Source organism: Pelophylax lessonae (assembly GCF_965119305.1).
Source record: "Pelophylax lessonae genome assembly, chromosome: 1".
Taxonomy (NCBI): Eukaryota; Metazoa; Chordata; class Amphibia; order Anura; family Ranidae; genus Pelophylax; species Pelophylax lessonae.
The window spans coordinates 599,963,521-599,979,170 of NC_138768.1; the positions used below are offsets into that span (position 1 = coordinate 599,963,521).

Below are 15,650 nucleotides of genomic sequence, written 5' to 3' on the forward strand. Positions count from 1 at the left end.
TGTAAGGCAAGCTGTGCTCTGTAGTGATGTAGGGCCGGCTGTGCTCTGTAGTGATGTAGGGCCAGCTGCGCTCTGTAGTGATGTAGGGCCAGCTGTGCTCTGTAGTGATGTAAGGCCAGCTGTGCTCTGTAGTGATGTAGGGCCAGCTGTGCTCTGTAGTGTTGTAAGGCCAGCTGTGCTCTGTAGTGATGTAAGGCCAGCTGTGCTCTGCAGTGATGTAGGGCCAGCTGTGCCCTGTAGTGATGTAGCGCCAGCTGTGCTATGTAGTGATGTAGGGCCAGCTGTGCTCTGTAGTGTTGTAAGGCCAGCTGTGCTCTGTAGTGATGTAAGGCCAGCTGTGCTCTGCAGTGATGTAGGGCCAGCTGTGCCCTGTAGTGATGTAGCGCCAGCTGTGCTATGTAGTGATGTAGCACCAGCTGTGCTCTGTAGTGATGTAAGGCCAGCTGTGCTCTGCAGTGATGTAGGGCCAGCTGTGCCCTGTAGTGATGTAGCGCCAGCTGTGCTATGTAGTGATGTAGCACCAGCTGTGCTCTGTAGTGATGTAGGGCTAGCTGTGCTCTGTAGTGATGTAGCGCCAGCTGTGCTCTGTAGTGATGTAAGGCCAGCTGTGCTCTGTAGTGATGTAGGGCCAGCTGTGCTCTGCAGTGATTTAAGGCCAGCTGTGCTCTGCATTGATGTAGGGCCAGCTGTGCTCTGCAGTGATTTAAGGCCAGCTGTGCTCTGCAGTGATGTAGGGCCAGCTGTGCCCTGCAGTGATGTAGCGCCAGCTGTGCTATGTAGTGATGTAGGGCCAGCTGTGCTCTGTAGTGAGGTAGGACCAGCTGTGCTCTGTAGTGATGTAAGGCCAGCTGTGCTCTGTAGTGATGTAGGGCCAGCTGTGCTCTATAGTGATGTAGGGCCAGCTGTGCTCTGTAGTGATGTAAGGCCAGCTGTGCTCTGTAGTGATGTAGGGCCAGCTGTGCTCTGTAGTGATGTAGGGCCAGCTGTGCTCTGTAGTGTTGTAAGGCCAGCTGTGCTCTGTAGTGATGTAGGGCCAGCTGTGCTCTGTAGTAATGTAGGGTCAGCCGTGCTCTGTAGTGATGTAGGGCCAGCTGTGCTCTGTAGTGATGTAGGGCCAGCTGTGCTCTGTAGTGATGTAAGGCCAGCTGTGCTCTGTAGTGATGTAGGGCCAGCTGTGCTCTGTAGTGATGTAGGGCCAGCTGTGCTCTGTAGTGATGTAGGGCCAGCTGTGCTCTGTAGTGATGTAAGGCCAGCTGTGCTCTGTAGTGATGTAGGGCCAGCTGTGCTCTGTAGTGATGTAGGGCCAGCTGTGCTCTGTAGTGTTGTAAGGCCAGCTGTGCTCTGTAGTGATGTAGGGCCAGCTGTGCTCTGTAGTGTTGTAATGCCAGCTGTGCTCTGTAGTGATGTAAGGCCAGCTGTGCTCTGTAGTGATGTAGGGCCAGCTGTGCTTTGTAGTGATGTGGGGCCATCTGTGCTCTGTAGTGATGTAGGGCCATCTGTGCTCTGTAGTGATGTAAGGCCAGCTGTCTCTGTAGTGATGTAGGGCCAGCTGTGCTCTGTAGTGATGTAAGGCCTGCTGTGCTCTGTAGTAATTTGAGACCAGCTGTGCTCTGTAGTGATGTAGGGCCAGCTGTGCTCTGTAGTGATGTAGGGCCAGCTGTGCTCTGTAGTGATGTAGCGCCAGCTGTGCTCTGTAGTGATGTAGGGCCAGCTGTGCTCTGTAGTGATGTAAGGCCAGCTGTCTCTGTAGTGATGTAAGGCCAGCTGTGCTCTGTAGTGATGTAAGGTCAGCTGTCTCTGTAGTGATGTAAGGCCAGCTGTGCTCTGTAGTGATTTGGGGCCAGCTGTGCTCTGTAGTGATTTGGGGCCAGCTGTGCTCTGTAGTGATTTAGGGCCAGCTGTGCTCTGTAGTGATGTAGGGCCAGCTGTGCTCTGCAGTAATGTAAGGCAAGCTGTGCTCTGCAGTGATGTAGCGCCAGCTGTGCTCTTTAGTGATGGAAGGCCAGTTGTGCTCTGTAGTGATGTAGGGCCAGCTGTGCTTTGTAGTGATGTAGGGTCAGTTGTGCTCTGTAGTGATGTAGGGCCAGCTGAGCTCTGTAGTGATGTAGGGCCAGCTGTGTTCTGTAGTGATGTAAGGCCAGTTGTGCTCTGTAGTGATGTAGGGCCAGCTGTGCTCTGTAGTGTTGTAAGGCCAGTTGTGCTCTGTAGTGATGTAGGGCCAGTTGTGCTCTGTAGTAATGTAAGGCCAGTTGTGCTCTGTGGTGATGTAGGGCCAGCTGTGCTCTGTAGTGATGTAAGGCCAGGTGTGCTCTGTAGTGATGTAAGGCCAGTTGTGCTCTGTAGTGATGTAGGACCAGCTGTGCTCTCTTGTGATGTAGGGCCAGCTGTGCTCTGTAGTGATGTAAGGCCAGTTGTGCTCTGTGGTGATGTAGGGCCAGCTGTGCTCTGTAGTGATGTAAGGCCAGGTGTGCTCTGTAGTGATGTAAGGCCAGTTGTGCTCTGTAGTGATGTAGGTCCAGCTGTGCTCTGTAGTGATGTAGGGCCAGCTGTGCTCTGTAGTGATGTAGGGTCAGCTGTGCTCTGTAGTGATGTAGGGCCAGCTGTGCTCTGTAGTGATGTAGGGCCAGCTGTGCTCTGTAGTGATGTAAGGCCAGTTGTGCTTTGTAGTGATGTAGGGCCAGCTGTGCTCTGTAGTGATGTAAGGCCAGTTGTGCTCTGTGGTGATGTAGGGCCAGCTGTGCTCTGTAGTGATGTAGGGCCAGCTGTGCTCTGTAGTGATGTAAGGCCAGTTGTGCTCTGTAGTGATGTAGGACCAGCTGTGCTCTCTCGTGATGTAGGGCCAGCTGTGCTCTGTAGTGATGTAGGGCCAGCTGTGCTCTGTAGTGATGTAGGGCCAGCTGTGCTCTGTAGTGATGTAGGGCCAGCTGTGCTCTGTAGTGATGTAGGACCAGCTGTGCTCTCTAGTGATGTAGGGCCAGTTGTGCTCTGTAGTGATGTAGGACCAGCTGTTCTCTGTAGTGATATAAGGCCAGCTGTGCTCTGTAGTGATGTAGGGCCAGCTGTGCTCTGTAGTGATGTAGGGCCAGCTGTGCTCTGTAGTGAGGTAGGACCAGCTGTGCTCTCTAGTGATATAGGGCCAGCTGCGCTCTGTAGTGATGTAGGGCCAGCTGTGCTCTGTAGTGTTGTAAGGCCAGCTGTGCTCTGTAGTGATGTAGGGCCAGCTGTGCTCTGTAGTGATGTAGGGCCAGCTGTGCTCTGTAGTGATGTAGGGCCAGCTGTGCTCTGTAGTGAGGTAGGACCAGCTGTGCTCTCTAGTGATGTAGGGCCAGCTGCGCTCTGTAGTGATGTAGGGCCAGCTGTGCTCTGTAGTGATGTAAGGCCAGCTGTGCTCTGTAGTGATGTAAGGCCAGCTGTGCTCTGTAGTGATGTAAGGCCATCTGTGCTCTGTAGTGATGTAGGGCCATCTGTGCTCTGTAGTGATGTAGCGCCAGCTGTGCTCTGTAGTGATGTAGGGCCAGCTGTGCTCTGTAGTGATGTAGGACCAGCTGTTCTCTCTATTGATGTAGGGCCAGTTTTGCTCTGTAGTGATGTAGGACCAGCTGTGCTCTGTAGTGATGTAAGGCCAGCTGTGCTCTGTAGTGATGTAGGGCCAGCTGTGCTCTGTAGTGATGTAGGGCCAGCTGTGCTCTGTAGTGAGGTAGGACCAGCTGTGCTCTCTAGTGATGTAGGGCCAGCTGTGCTCTGTAGTGATGTAGGGCCAGCTGTGTTCTGTAGTGATGTAAGGCCAGCTGTGCTCTGCAGTGATGTAAGGCCAGCTGTGCTCTGTAGTGATGTAGGGCCAGCTGTGCTTTGTAGTGATGTAGGGCCAGCTGTGCTCTGTAGTGATGTAAGGCCAGCTGTGCTCTGTAGTTATGTAAGGCCAGCTGTGCTCTGTAGTGATGTAGGGCCAGTTGTGCCCTGTAGTCATGTAAGGCCAGCTGTGCTCTGTAGTGATGTAGGTCCAGCTGTGCTCTGTAGTGATGTAGGGCCAGGTGTGCTCTGTAGTGATGTAGGGACAGCTGTGCTCTGTAGTGATGTAGGGCCAGTTGTGCTCTGTAGTGATGTAGGGCCAGCTGTGCTCTGTAGTGATGTAGGACCAGCTGTGCTCTGTAGTGATGTAGGACCAGCTGTGCTCTGTAGTGATGTAGGACCAGCTGTGCTCTGTAGTGATGTAGGGCCAGCTGTGCTCTGTAGTGATGTAAGGCCAGCTGTGCTCTGTAGTGATGTAGGACCAGCTGTGCTCTGTAGTGATGTAGGGCCAGCTGTGCTCTGTAGTGATGTAGGACCAGCTGTGCTCTCTAGTGATGTAGGGCCAGTTGTGCTCTGTAGTGATGTAAGGCCAGTTGTGCTCTGTAGTGATGTAGGGCCAGCTGTGCTCTGTAGTGATGTAGGACCAGCTGTTCTCTGTAGTGATGTAAGGCCAGCTGTGCTCTGTAGTGATGTAGGCCCAGCTGGTCTCTGTAGTGATGTAGGGCCAGCTGTGCTCTGCAGTGATGTAGCGCCAGCTGTGCTCTGTAGTGATGTAGCGCCAGCTGTGCTCTGTAGTGATGTAGGACCAGCTGTTCTCTGTAGTGATGTAAGGTCAGCTGTGCTCTGTAGTGATGTAGGTCCAGCTGTGCTCTGTAGTGATGTAGGGCCAGGTGTGCTCTGTAGTGATGTAGGGACAGCTGTGCTCTGTAGTGATGTAGGGCCAGTTGTGCTCTGTAGTGATGTAGGGCCAGCTGTGCTCTGTAGTGATGTAGGACCAGCTGTGCTCTGTAGTGATGTAGGACCAGCTGTGCTCTGTAGTGATGTAGGGCCAGCTGTGCTCTGTAGTGATGTAGGACCAGCTGTGCTCTGTAGTGATGTAGGGCCAGCTGTGCTCTGTAGTGATGTAGGACCAGCTGTGCTCTCTAGTGATGTAGGGCCAGTTGTGCTCTGTAGTGATGTAAGGCCAGTTGTGCTCTGTAGTGATGTAGGGCCAGCTGTGCTCTGTAGTGATGTAGGACCAGCTGTTCTCTTTAGTGATGTAAGGCCAGCTGTGCTCTGTAGTGATGTAGGGCCAGCTGTGCTCTGTAGTGATGTAGGGCCAGCTGTGCTCTGTAGTGAGGTAGGACCAGCTGTGCTCTCTAGTGATGTAGGGCCAGCTGTGCTCTGTAGTGATGTAGGGCCAGCTGTGTTCTGTAGTGATGTAAGGCCAGCTGTGCTCTGCAGTGATGTAAGGCCAGCTGTGCTCTGTAGTGATGTAGGGCCAGCTGTGCTCTGTAGTTATGTAAGGCCAGCTGTGCTCTGTAGTGATGTAGGGCCAGTTGTGCCCTGTAGTCATGTAAGGCCAGCTGTGCTCTGTAGTGATGTAGGTCCAGCTGTGCTCTGTAGTGATGTAGGGCCAGGTGTGCTCTGTAGTGATGTAGGGACAGCTGTGCTCTGTAGTGATGTAGGGCCAGTTGTGCTCTGTAGTGATGTAGGGCCAGCTGTGCTCTGTAGTGATGTAGGACCAGCTGTGCTCTGTAGTGATGTAGGACCAGCTGTGCTCTGTAGTGATGTAGGACCAGCTGTGCTCTGTAGTGATGTAGGGCCAGCTGTGCTCTGTAGTGATGTAAGGCCAGCTGTGCTCTGTAGTGATGTAGGGCCAGCTGTGCTCTGTAGTGATGTAGGGCCAGCTGTGCTCTGTAGTGATGTAGGACCAGCTGTGCTCTCTAGTGATGTAGGGCCTGTTGTGCTCTGTAGTGATGTAAGGCCAGTTGTGCTCTGTAGTGATGTAGGGCCAGCTGTGCTCTGTAGTGATGTAGGACCAGCTGTTCTCTGTAGTGATGTAAGGCCAGCTGTGCTCTGTAGTGATGTAGGGCCAGCTGGTCTCTGTAGTGATGTAGCGCCAGCTGTGCTCTGTAGTGATGTAGGACCAGCTGTTCTCTGTAGTGATGTAAGGCCAGCTGTGCTCTGTAGTGATGTAGGGCCAGCTGTGCTCTGTAGTGATGTAGGACCAGCTGTGCTCTCTAGTGATGTAGGGCCAGTTGTGCTCTGTAGTGATGTAAGGCCAGTTGTGCTCTGTAGTGATGTAGGGCCAGCTGTGCTCTGTAGTGATGTAGGACCAGCTGTTCTCTGTAGTGATGTAAGGCCAGCTGTGCTCTGTAGTGATGTAGGGCCAGCTGGTCTCTGTAGTGATGTAGGGCCAGCTGTGCTCTGCAGTGATGTAGCGCCAGCTGTGCTCTGTAGTGATGTAGCGCCAGCTGTGCTCTGTATTGATGTAGGACCAGCTGTTCTCTGTAGTGATGTAAGGCCAGCTGTGCTCTGTAGTGATGTAGGGCCAGCTGGTCTCTGTAGTGATGTAGGGCCAGCTGTGCTCTGCAGTGATGTAGCGCCAGCTGTGCTCTGTAGTGATGTAGGGCCAGTTGTGCTCTGTAGTGATGTAGCGCCAGCTGTGCTCTGTTGTGATGTAGAGCCAGCTGTGCTCTGTAGTGATGTAGAGCCAGCTGTGCTCTGTAGTGATGTAGGGCCAGCTGGTCTCTGTAGTGATGTAGGGCCAGCTGTGCTCTGCAGTGATGTAGCGCCAGCTGTGCTCTGTAGTGATGTAAGGCCAGCTGTGCTCTGTAGTGATGTAGGGCCAGCTGTGTTCTGTAGTGATGTAGGGCCAGCTGTTTTCTGTAGTGATGTAAGGCCAGCTGTGCTCTGTAGTAATGTAAGGCCAGCTGTGCTTTGTAGTGATGTAGGGCCATCTGTGCTCTGTAGTACTACTGTAGGAACTGCAATGCAAGGGAGGGGACGTAGACATCTGACATTCCTGACCCCATTAAATGCTGAAAATTCTGTTGAAGGCTGTAATTCTTGAACACGGGAGAGTGTGAGCTCACTGCCCACCAAAAATACACAGTAATTATTCAAAGTCTGCTATTCTTAAGGGGCGTTTTTTAGATTTTTTTTTTTTTAAGTGAGCAAGTCACTTTAATGAAGGTTTGTATGGCTAAAAAAAAATCAATTTTAAATATATATATATATATATATATATTTGACATGTTTTTTTTTAAAACCATGTAATCAAGCAATAAAAGTGCTCAACCTCCTCTCCGCTTTTGCAAAATGCAGATATAGCGGAAAGGCTCCTTCAGGCCATACAGGAAATTATACAAAGTTGAGAACTGCCAGCACACAGCTAAAGATCTACGTATTTTGAAAGCAAGTGGATCCAAGAGGATCCAAACAAGTGGATCCAAACAGGACCAAGATGCTAACACGGTTAAACTGTTAAAGTCATAATCATAGCTTGCCTTTATATTAATACACTTTCTATACATATTTTTGGCTGTTTGCTGACAGACCTCAACTTTGGATGCTTTTTACACCATGGCTCTGTACTTAGTTCTATTTCATGTGAACACTCTGAAAAAAGCAATACCCATGGCAGTTATTGCTGAAAGAAAGATTCATCTACATACTGCTAAACAATCCCTAGGACTCATAATGGTTTCTTACATGCTGACCATACAAAGAACTGTTTTATCATGGATGATCCCTAGACATTGCTCTTACATTGGTCTACTATTATAAGTAGCCTGCCACAAAATAAGAATTAAAACTTTCTAGTCCTTTTTCTGCCTTCACTTATCATGAAATAAAAATGTAATATCATGATTATTTTCAACAACAGTATTTCTTTTTACAGTGTTTCGCCAGAAGGAAGAAGAGAAAAAAATATACAGCACTGGCCTCTATCAAAGTAAGTTTCTTTATTTCTTTGTATAGACCTTCCAGCTGATAATAATAATAATAATTTATTATTATTATTATTACACAATAGGAATTAATAAAAGAATGAGAAAGTGCAGATATGGTGAAGTCCGCAGAAAATAATGATTTGTATTACTCTCTCTGAGAGCTTTCCTCTTATTTTCTAATCTGACACCTGTCAACTAGAGAGGAAATTAGTGGATATCTTTCCATTAGGGACTCAGAGATCCATGAAAGATGACAGACATTTTTACCTTTCTCCACTCATTAGACATCATCATTAGAAAATTATTTTTTTTATTGCTATTTTTGTTCCTGTTTTTACTGGAGTTGGAATTCAACTAAACTCCAGTGAAAATCTTTTTTGATTATATATTATATTGCTAAGTATAGTCCACTAGGGACCCAGTGACATTCATTAGTGATGGCCCGAACACCCCCCTGTTCGATTCGCACCAGAACATCTGGAACAGGAAAAAAGTTCTAGCCAACATGGAAACTCTAATAAAGTCGATGATGCACGAACATGAAAAATCAAAAGTCCTTATTTTAAAGGCTTATATGCATGTTATTGCCATAAAAAGTGTATGGGGACATGTATCAATGCAAACATTTTTTTTATAAAAAGATTGTTTTTAAAGGAGCAGTGATTTTAATGATGCTTAAAGTAAAACAATAAAAATGAAAAATTCCTTTAAATATCATGCCTGGGGGGTCCTCTTAATGTGCCTGTAAAGTGGTGCTTCTGTACAATGTATGGAGCCTGCTGCAGCAATACTGAAATTTCTAAAGGAAAAAATGTCATTTAAAATTGCTCGCGGCTGTAATGTATTGCCGGCTCCTGCCAATACAGATAAAACAAAAAAGGAAAAACAAATTACGTGGAGACGTCCCCCCCCCCCCCCCCGCAGTCTATACCAGGCCTGTCGATTTTAAGGGGAACCAAAGTTTAAAAAATGTCCCCCTCCTATTCACCAAAAAAAGTGTCAAAAAGTAAGAACCACAGGAAACACTGTTTTTGGCAAGTCCTTTATTAAAAAATAAAAAAAATAGTGTCCCTCGATGTAAATCCATTGTCAATCCCGGCACTCGCTGGACCTGAACAAAAAGAAAAACCTGCTGCCTCGTGACGTCAGAAGGGGCGGTGTCACCAGGTGATGTAGCTGGTTGGCACTGCCCAATGCCTATATAAGAGATGTTAAAGCGGAGAGAAGGCATTCGACGGGATGCCTCCCAAGAGGCGGAAGCATTTTTTTTTTCTGGGTCCAGCAGGCATCGTGACTGACAATGGATTTACATTCAGGGACACTATTTTTTATTTTTTTTAAAAAAAGGACTTGTCAAAAACTGTTTCCTGTGGTTCTTGCTTTTTGACAGTCTTTTCATGAATGAGTAGGAGTACTATGTACCTGATATAAAAATGGGGATATTGCTGCGCTAAAATGTAAAGATAAAAACATACATGAATAAAAAGTCAACAGACCATATGAAAGCAGCCAGCACCTGATCTAGAATCAGAAATACCAGATCTAAATAGCAATATAGAATGGGATTGGTGCAGCGCTAACACAATTGAATCCACAGTCCATACAAATGTTCAAATGGATCAAATACAAAAGTGCAGTAAACAAAAGTTCATCAGAGAGTGCTCCAATAAAGAAGGGAAACTGTCCACCACTTCAAACTTGGAAAAAGCCCCGAGTGCAGGAACCGCCACCAAGATAATAAATGGCCTCTTACCAAATTGCAATGACCCCCATTACAAGGATCAAAGACAGCCTGTGTGATCAAATCAGTGCCCAGATCGACATGTATCGATTCCCAGTGTTCCCTCAGCAGCTCCGACCGGAACAAGTGAACATAAGGAAAAGAGGGACAACTCCAATAGTGAAGTACGTTCACAGGTTTATTCAGTAAAAGCAGAGTGGCAACTCACGTTTGCATGAAGAAATCACAGCATGTCTCGGAGCTATACTCTCAGAACCTTTGTTTCCAACCAATAAAATGGCCGCCGTGTCTCCTTGCTGGCCTCAGCACGACGAACCGCAGGCTCCTCCTCCGACCGGTTTCGTCAACACGTGACTTCGTCAGGGGGTGTGGCCTATGGCAGAATGTCTTTCCTTATATGCTGGGTGAGACAGGGCGGAACTCGCTGCGTCCAATCCGGAGCCAGCAGGAAGAGGTCATCCCAAACCATCAACAGGAAGGAGACCAACGACCCGGAACCGGAAGTGTGACCTTTGAATGTCAACATCCGGAGCTAAACCCGGAATTGGAGACCGCAAACAGCGATAAACCGATCAAATATTAACATGATTGCACAAGAGATATATGTGCCTTATATTTCAAAGGACTTCTAGTGCATATTTGATCTTAAGAAAGAAACCTTATTTAAAAGAGCTTCAAAACGGGGGAAACCTATAGGTAACCAGGGGAACAGTGCTCTACTCTAGCCGTGCTAGACTTTGCAGGGAAACACCACCATCTAGCGGCCAGAAACAAAAATTCCCGAGAGTGCTCCATTACATAACTTACATTGACATGAAGGGAAAATTATAATTGTAACTAAAAATGTGAACTAAATATGATACACAATATGACAGTTTAATAGCATCACAAAAAATATAGAATAAAAACATTTAAAACTATCCCACAAATAAAAACAAAATAAAATTATGATAACCAACAGTGCAGAACATACTGAAAACCCCTTCATCAGGCATTATTGATAAAGGAATTAATATCAAAATCAATATTTAACCCGTGAGGGGCGTAGGTCTTCAACCGATAAATCCAGCTGGTCTCTAGTTGTGAGACACCTCTGGTACGGTTACTACCCCTCCAACTGCCTGAAAATTTATCAATGCCTAAAAAGACAGTGCCTTTGGGGTCATTCCCATGACATTCATCATAGTGTCTAGAGACACTATGTTTTGGGAATGCCTTCAGTATATTCGCCACATGTTCCTGCAACCGCACGTGTAACTTTCGTATCGTCCTACCCACATATTCACGGCCACAAGGGCAATGTAGTAGGTAGACGACGTGCCGTGTGGAACATGTGATGAACGGCTTGATTTTAACATTACGTTGTGTGGCATTGGAAAAGAACGTCTCAACCCTCCTAGACCTACAAGCATTAACCTTGCAGATGGCACAACCTCTACATGGATAAAAACCACCCCTCTCCTGAAAAAAAGAGATGGTCTTAGGTGGATCCACAATGTTGGGGGCCACTTGAAGCCTCAGCGGAGGCACACCCCTAAAAATGACTTTAGGAGCTTCCGGTAGTACAGGGCCCAGGAGGCTGTTGTTCTTTAGGATGTGCCAATGCTTCCTGATCAATTTTTTAACAGAGAAATGCTGAACGGAGTATGATGAAAAAAAGGCAAACTGAAAATCATCATTACTCTCACGTTCTCGTGGTACCAACAGGTCAGCCCTATTACGGGAATCTGCCTGCATAAGGGCTGTTTCAAGATCATGGGGGCACCCCAAAAAAACAAAAGGCAAAAGGAGAGCAGAGAGGGACTAGAGGGGGGCGGAGGGTCCGCGACAAAAAGAAGTCGGCGTTGAGGGATCGGGGTTTGTTTAATTTGAGTTCAGCTTCTCTTTCGGTTGAAGAGAAGCATGTGTTAAATCATGGACTCAAGTTTGCTCCCCCCCGACCTCTTAACAAATTCAACACTTTCATAGACCTTCAAAAGTTTGTGCGGAAAATGAGCATTAAAAGGCATATGATGGGGAACCCCATCACCCCCAGAGTGGAATATAATATGGGCATCAAGTCCACTTCATTTTCCAATGCCTCACTATTCAACCCCCCATGTCCTTTGGCTCCCACTCTGACTGTGTTCCGAGATTTGGTTGCCAAGGACTTGGATAAGCTTAGCCTCAAAAAAGTCCATCAAACACATATGTTTGAACGGGGACTTCGCTCCTTAAAGGAGCGAAAGGACATAATTGTGAGGCCAGCAGATAAAGGGGGAGGAATAGTCATTCTGGATACTGTGGCCTATAATGTGGAAATGAATAGGTTATTGTCAGACCGGGACACTTATATTCCCCTGAGGGGTAACCCTACGACATCATACAAAAAAGATCTTGTCGACTTGGTGGAGGACGGCTTTCAGCGCAAACTCCTTACCAAGAAGGAGAAATCCTTTTTGGTACCATCCGCCCCCAAGGGTGCCAATAATGTACTATCTACCCAAGGTGCATAAAGATGAGGTGAACCCACCCGGGAGGCCAATCATTAGTGGCATTGATTCGGTTACCTCCCGGGTGGGTAAATACATAGACTTCTTTCTCCAGCCCCTTGTGACCAAGACCCCCTCATTTTTGAGGGACTCTATGCAAGTCATTAATATACTTAAGGATATAGAGTGGAAGCACACCTACATCTTGGCCACTGCTGATGTTTCATCCCTTTACACGGTTATATCACACCAGCATGGAAGGGAGGCTGTTGAGTATTTCTTGGGTCAGAGCACTTTGTTAGGTCTTCAGAGTCAATTCATCTTATCCCTGTTGGATTATGCTATGGCCCATAATTTCTTCTGGTTCAATGGCACTTATTACAGACAAAATAAGGGGGTGGCCATGGGCGCGAAGTTTGCGCCAAGTATGGCCAATCTGTTCATGGCCAAATGGGAGGAGGATGTCATCGGTGACGTTCCGAGACCAGAGATAGTTCTCTGGCAGAGGTACATCGATGACATCCTCCTCCTATGGGATGGTGACTCTGAGTCCCTTGAATCATTCATCTCTGCACTGAATGACAATGACAGAGGAATTAGATTGGTGCACGAATGCAGTAGATCTGAAATTCATTTTCTAGATCTTAAAATTAAAGTGGTTGGTAGTTCCCTTGAAACCTCTACTTTCTTCAAGGAGACTGACAGGAACGGATTTATTGACACATCTAGTTGCCACCATGTGTCGTGGCTTAGATCCGTTCCTGTCAGTCAGTTCCTCAGACTCAAGAGGAACTGTTCCAATAGAGCGGACTTCCTGCAGGAGGCTAGCTCCTTGAAGTCCAAGTTTTTGGAGAAGGGGTATAAAGAACAGGATCTTGAAACAGCCCTTATGCAGGCAGATTCCCGTAATAGGGCTGACCTGTTGGTACCACGAGAACGTGAGAGTAATGATGATTTTCAGTTTGCCTTTTTTTCATCATACTCCGTTCAGCATTTCTCTGTTAAAAAATTGATCAGGAAGCATTGGCACATCCTAAAGAACGACAGCCTCCTGGGCCCTGTACTACCGGAAGCTCCTAAAGTCATTTTTAGGGGTGTGCCTCCGCTGAGGCTTCAAGTGGCCCCCAACATTGTGGATCCACCTAAGACCATCTCTTTTTTTCAGGAGAGGGGTGGTTTTTATCCATGTAGAGGTTGTGCCATCTGCAAGGTTAATGCTTGTAGGTCTAGGAGGGTTGAGACGTTCTTTTCCAATGCCACACAACGTAATGTTAAAATCAAGCCGTTCGAGTTAACGGGGGGCGTGGCTTGGATGTAGAGCGGAACGGACGTCTGCCCTGAGAGCTCCTGCCATCCTGATTCAATCTATGCCATCCTGGGGAATCCGCTGACTGTACCTACCTAGGTTTCATCTCTAACTGCTGAGGATCGATATCCTGCTCTAATATGCCGTCCAAGGGGAAGAAATCGGCAACTCCGTGCAAGCCTGCCACGCGCCAGGCCCTGCCTGCGGCCTGCCCGGACGCCATCTTGACGGAGCGGCTTCGGGCCTTGCAGGCAGAGATGGAGGATGCGTGAGTCGCCAGCCCTGATCCGGCTGTTCCGAGCAAGGACGTGGGAGCCGATACGGCGGTCATCCTGCAAGCCATCGAGCACAGCAAGACCTCGCTTCTGGTCCGCATTGATCATCTTGCGGAAGAGTGCAACTTGATCCGCAACGATCTCGACAAGATCCGAGGCCGCCTCACGGAGGTTGAGAACAGGGTATCCACGACGGAAGATTCGACGGCCCGCCATTCTGGCCTGCTGGATGCCCTGCAACAAAAGGTGGACACGCTTATGGCTAAGGCGGATGATGCGGAGAACCGCATGAGGCGCAACAATGTCCGGGTCCTCGGCCTGCCTGAGGGAGCGGAGGGTGAGACCCCGGCGGAGTTTGCGGAGGGGTTCTTCAGGCAGCTTCTGGACCTTCGGGAGGTATCGCCCACGTATGTGGTGGAGCGGGCACACCGGGTCCCTACCGGCAAAAAGATTCCTGGAGCCCCTCCTAGACCCTTCCTGGTCCGCTTCCTTAATTACCGGGACCGGGACCGCATCCTGGGTGAGGCCCGGAAGCATCCCGAACTGCGATTCGAGAATGCCTCTATCCAGCTCTATGCGGACTTCTCGGCTGACCTCCAGAGGAAGAGAAAGTCCTTTACTGATGTCCGGCGCCGACTACGCGAAAAGGGGGTCCAGTACGGCATGTTATACCCGAGTCGGCTTCGGGTCACTCATGGGGGCACGGTGCGGTTCTTCAATACCCCGGACGATGCGGATGCCTGGCTGCTGACCATTCGTTGAGAGGTGTGAGTAATGGCTCCTATCTGCACTGCTGTTCTTCCTCATCCTGCCTGGATCCGTGCAGCTGCACCCCTTTCTCTCCCTTGCTTCCCTGGATGACTCTTTGCCCCGGTTTTCTTCACTCTGGATCCCTGGGTTATCCTCTCCCTGTTTTTGCCTTGACCCCATTTTTTATTTTCTAGATGGGACCTTGGTCTCCCCTTGCCTCATTGCTCCTTGTTGGGATGGTTTGTCTTTTCCTATGATGAGGAGCTCTCGGGCTCTACTACTCTGTTGTCCTACACGGAAAATTATTATTTTTTATTTTTTTTTGACACTGCGATTGACTGTTTATTCTTCCTTTATCGCCCTTTTCCCTTGCCACTGATTGTGCAGTGGGGTGCCACCCGCCTCCCCTGTTTTTCGCGGGTGGCTCTCTCACGGCACCCCATGCTTGCGGCCTGAAGTAACTGTTTCCCTCTTGTGGCCGCAAGAGGTACCACATGTTTTTGGGATGAAGCCGTGCCAGGGAGTTGTTGTTTTCCTGGTCGGCAGGGACTATTTTTTTTGGGACTGTTTTAATTTTTCTTTTTTATTGTTGTTTTGTGCTACTGGGTTTTTCTTTTTTTTTCTCATGGCTGCTAGCTCACTGTCTTATATTTTGTGCTCAGACGTTCTCTCTATTATGTATCTTTACCGAGTACTGTTTGGTCCTTGGTCCGGCCAGTGTATAACTGGTGGGGAGGAGTGTGTGGTGTGGGGACCTCCCCTCCTGGAGCCGCTGGGTCGCTCCCTCCCTGGGATCCTGCAACCGTTTTGCCTTGGATGCCATGGCAGGAGGTATTAAGCTGCTTTCGTGGAATGTGCGGGGATTGAATAATAAAATTAAACGTTCCCTAATGTTCAAATATCTCCAATCTCATAAGCCGCATATTCTGTTTCTCCAGGAAACGCATCTGACTGGGAGCTCGATACTGGCACTGCGCCGGCGCTGGGTGGGGCATTCCTTTCACGCCACGCACTCCTCCTATGCAAGAGGGGTATCTATCCTTGTCAACAAGTCGTTCCCATGCCATATAGAGCAGGTTGTTACTGATCCGCAGGGCCGATATATTATTCTTGCATTGCGGTTTGAGGCCAAATTGTATGTGTTTGTAAATGTATATGTGCCCCCGCCTTTCTCTAGTGCTGTGTTGTATCTGATTTACGAGCGCCTGGCTGCGTTCTCCACCCCGGGGATCTTCCTAGCTGGTGACTTCAATGCCATCTTGGATGGGACGCTTGACACATCCAACCCGAGCAGGCAAGGGTGCCCTGAATTTGTTCACTGGGCTTCTGCCTTACAGCTAACTGATATTTGGAGGTGGAAAAATCCTGACCTCCGCCATT

General features: G+C 48.5%; 1 protein-coding gene across 1 annotated transcript in view; it reads left to right on the forward strand.

Annotated features, from left to right (window-relative positions):
• The window catches only part of BANK1 (B cell scaffold protein with ankyrin repeats 1), a 530,319-nt gene that overhangs the window by 483,861 nt on the left and 30,808 nt on the right, over window positions 1-15,650 (forward strand). Inside the window, exon 14 of the mRNA XM_082243568.1 lies at window positions 7,676-7,729. Within this exon, the coding sequence (XP_082099694.1) occupies window positions 7,676-7,729 (54 nt within the window). The remainder of the gene's footprint in view (window positions 1-7,675; window positions 7,730-15,650) is intronic.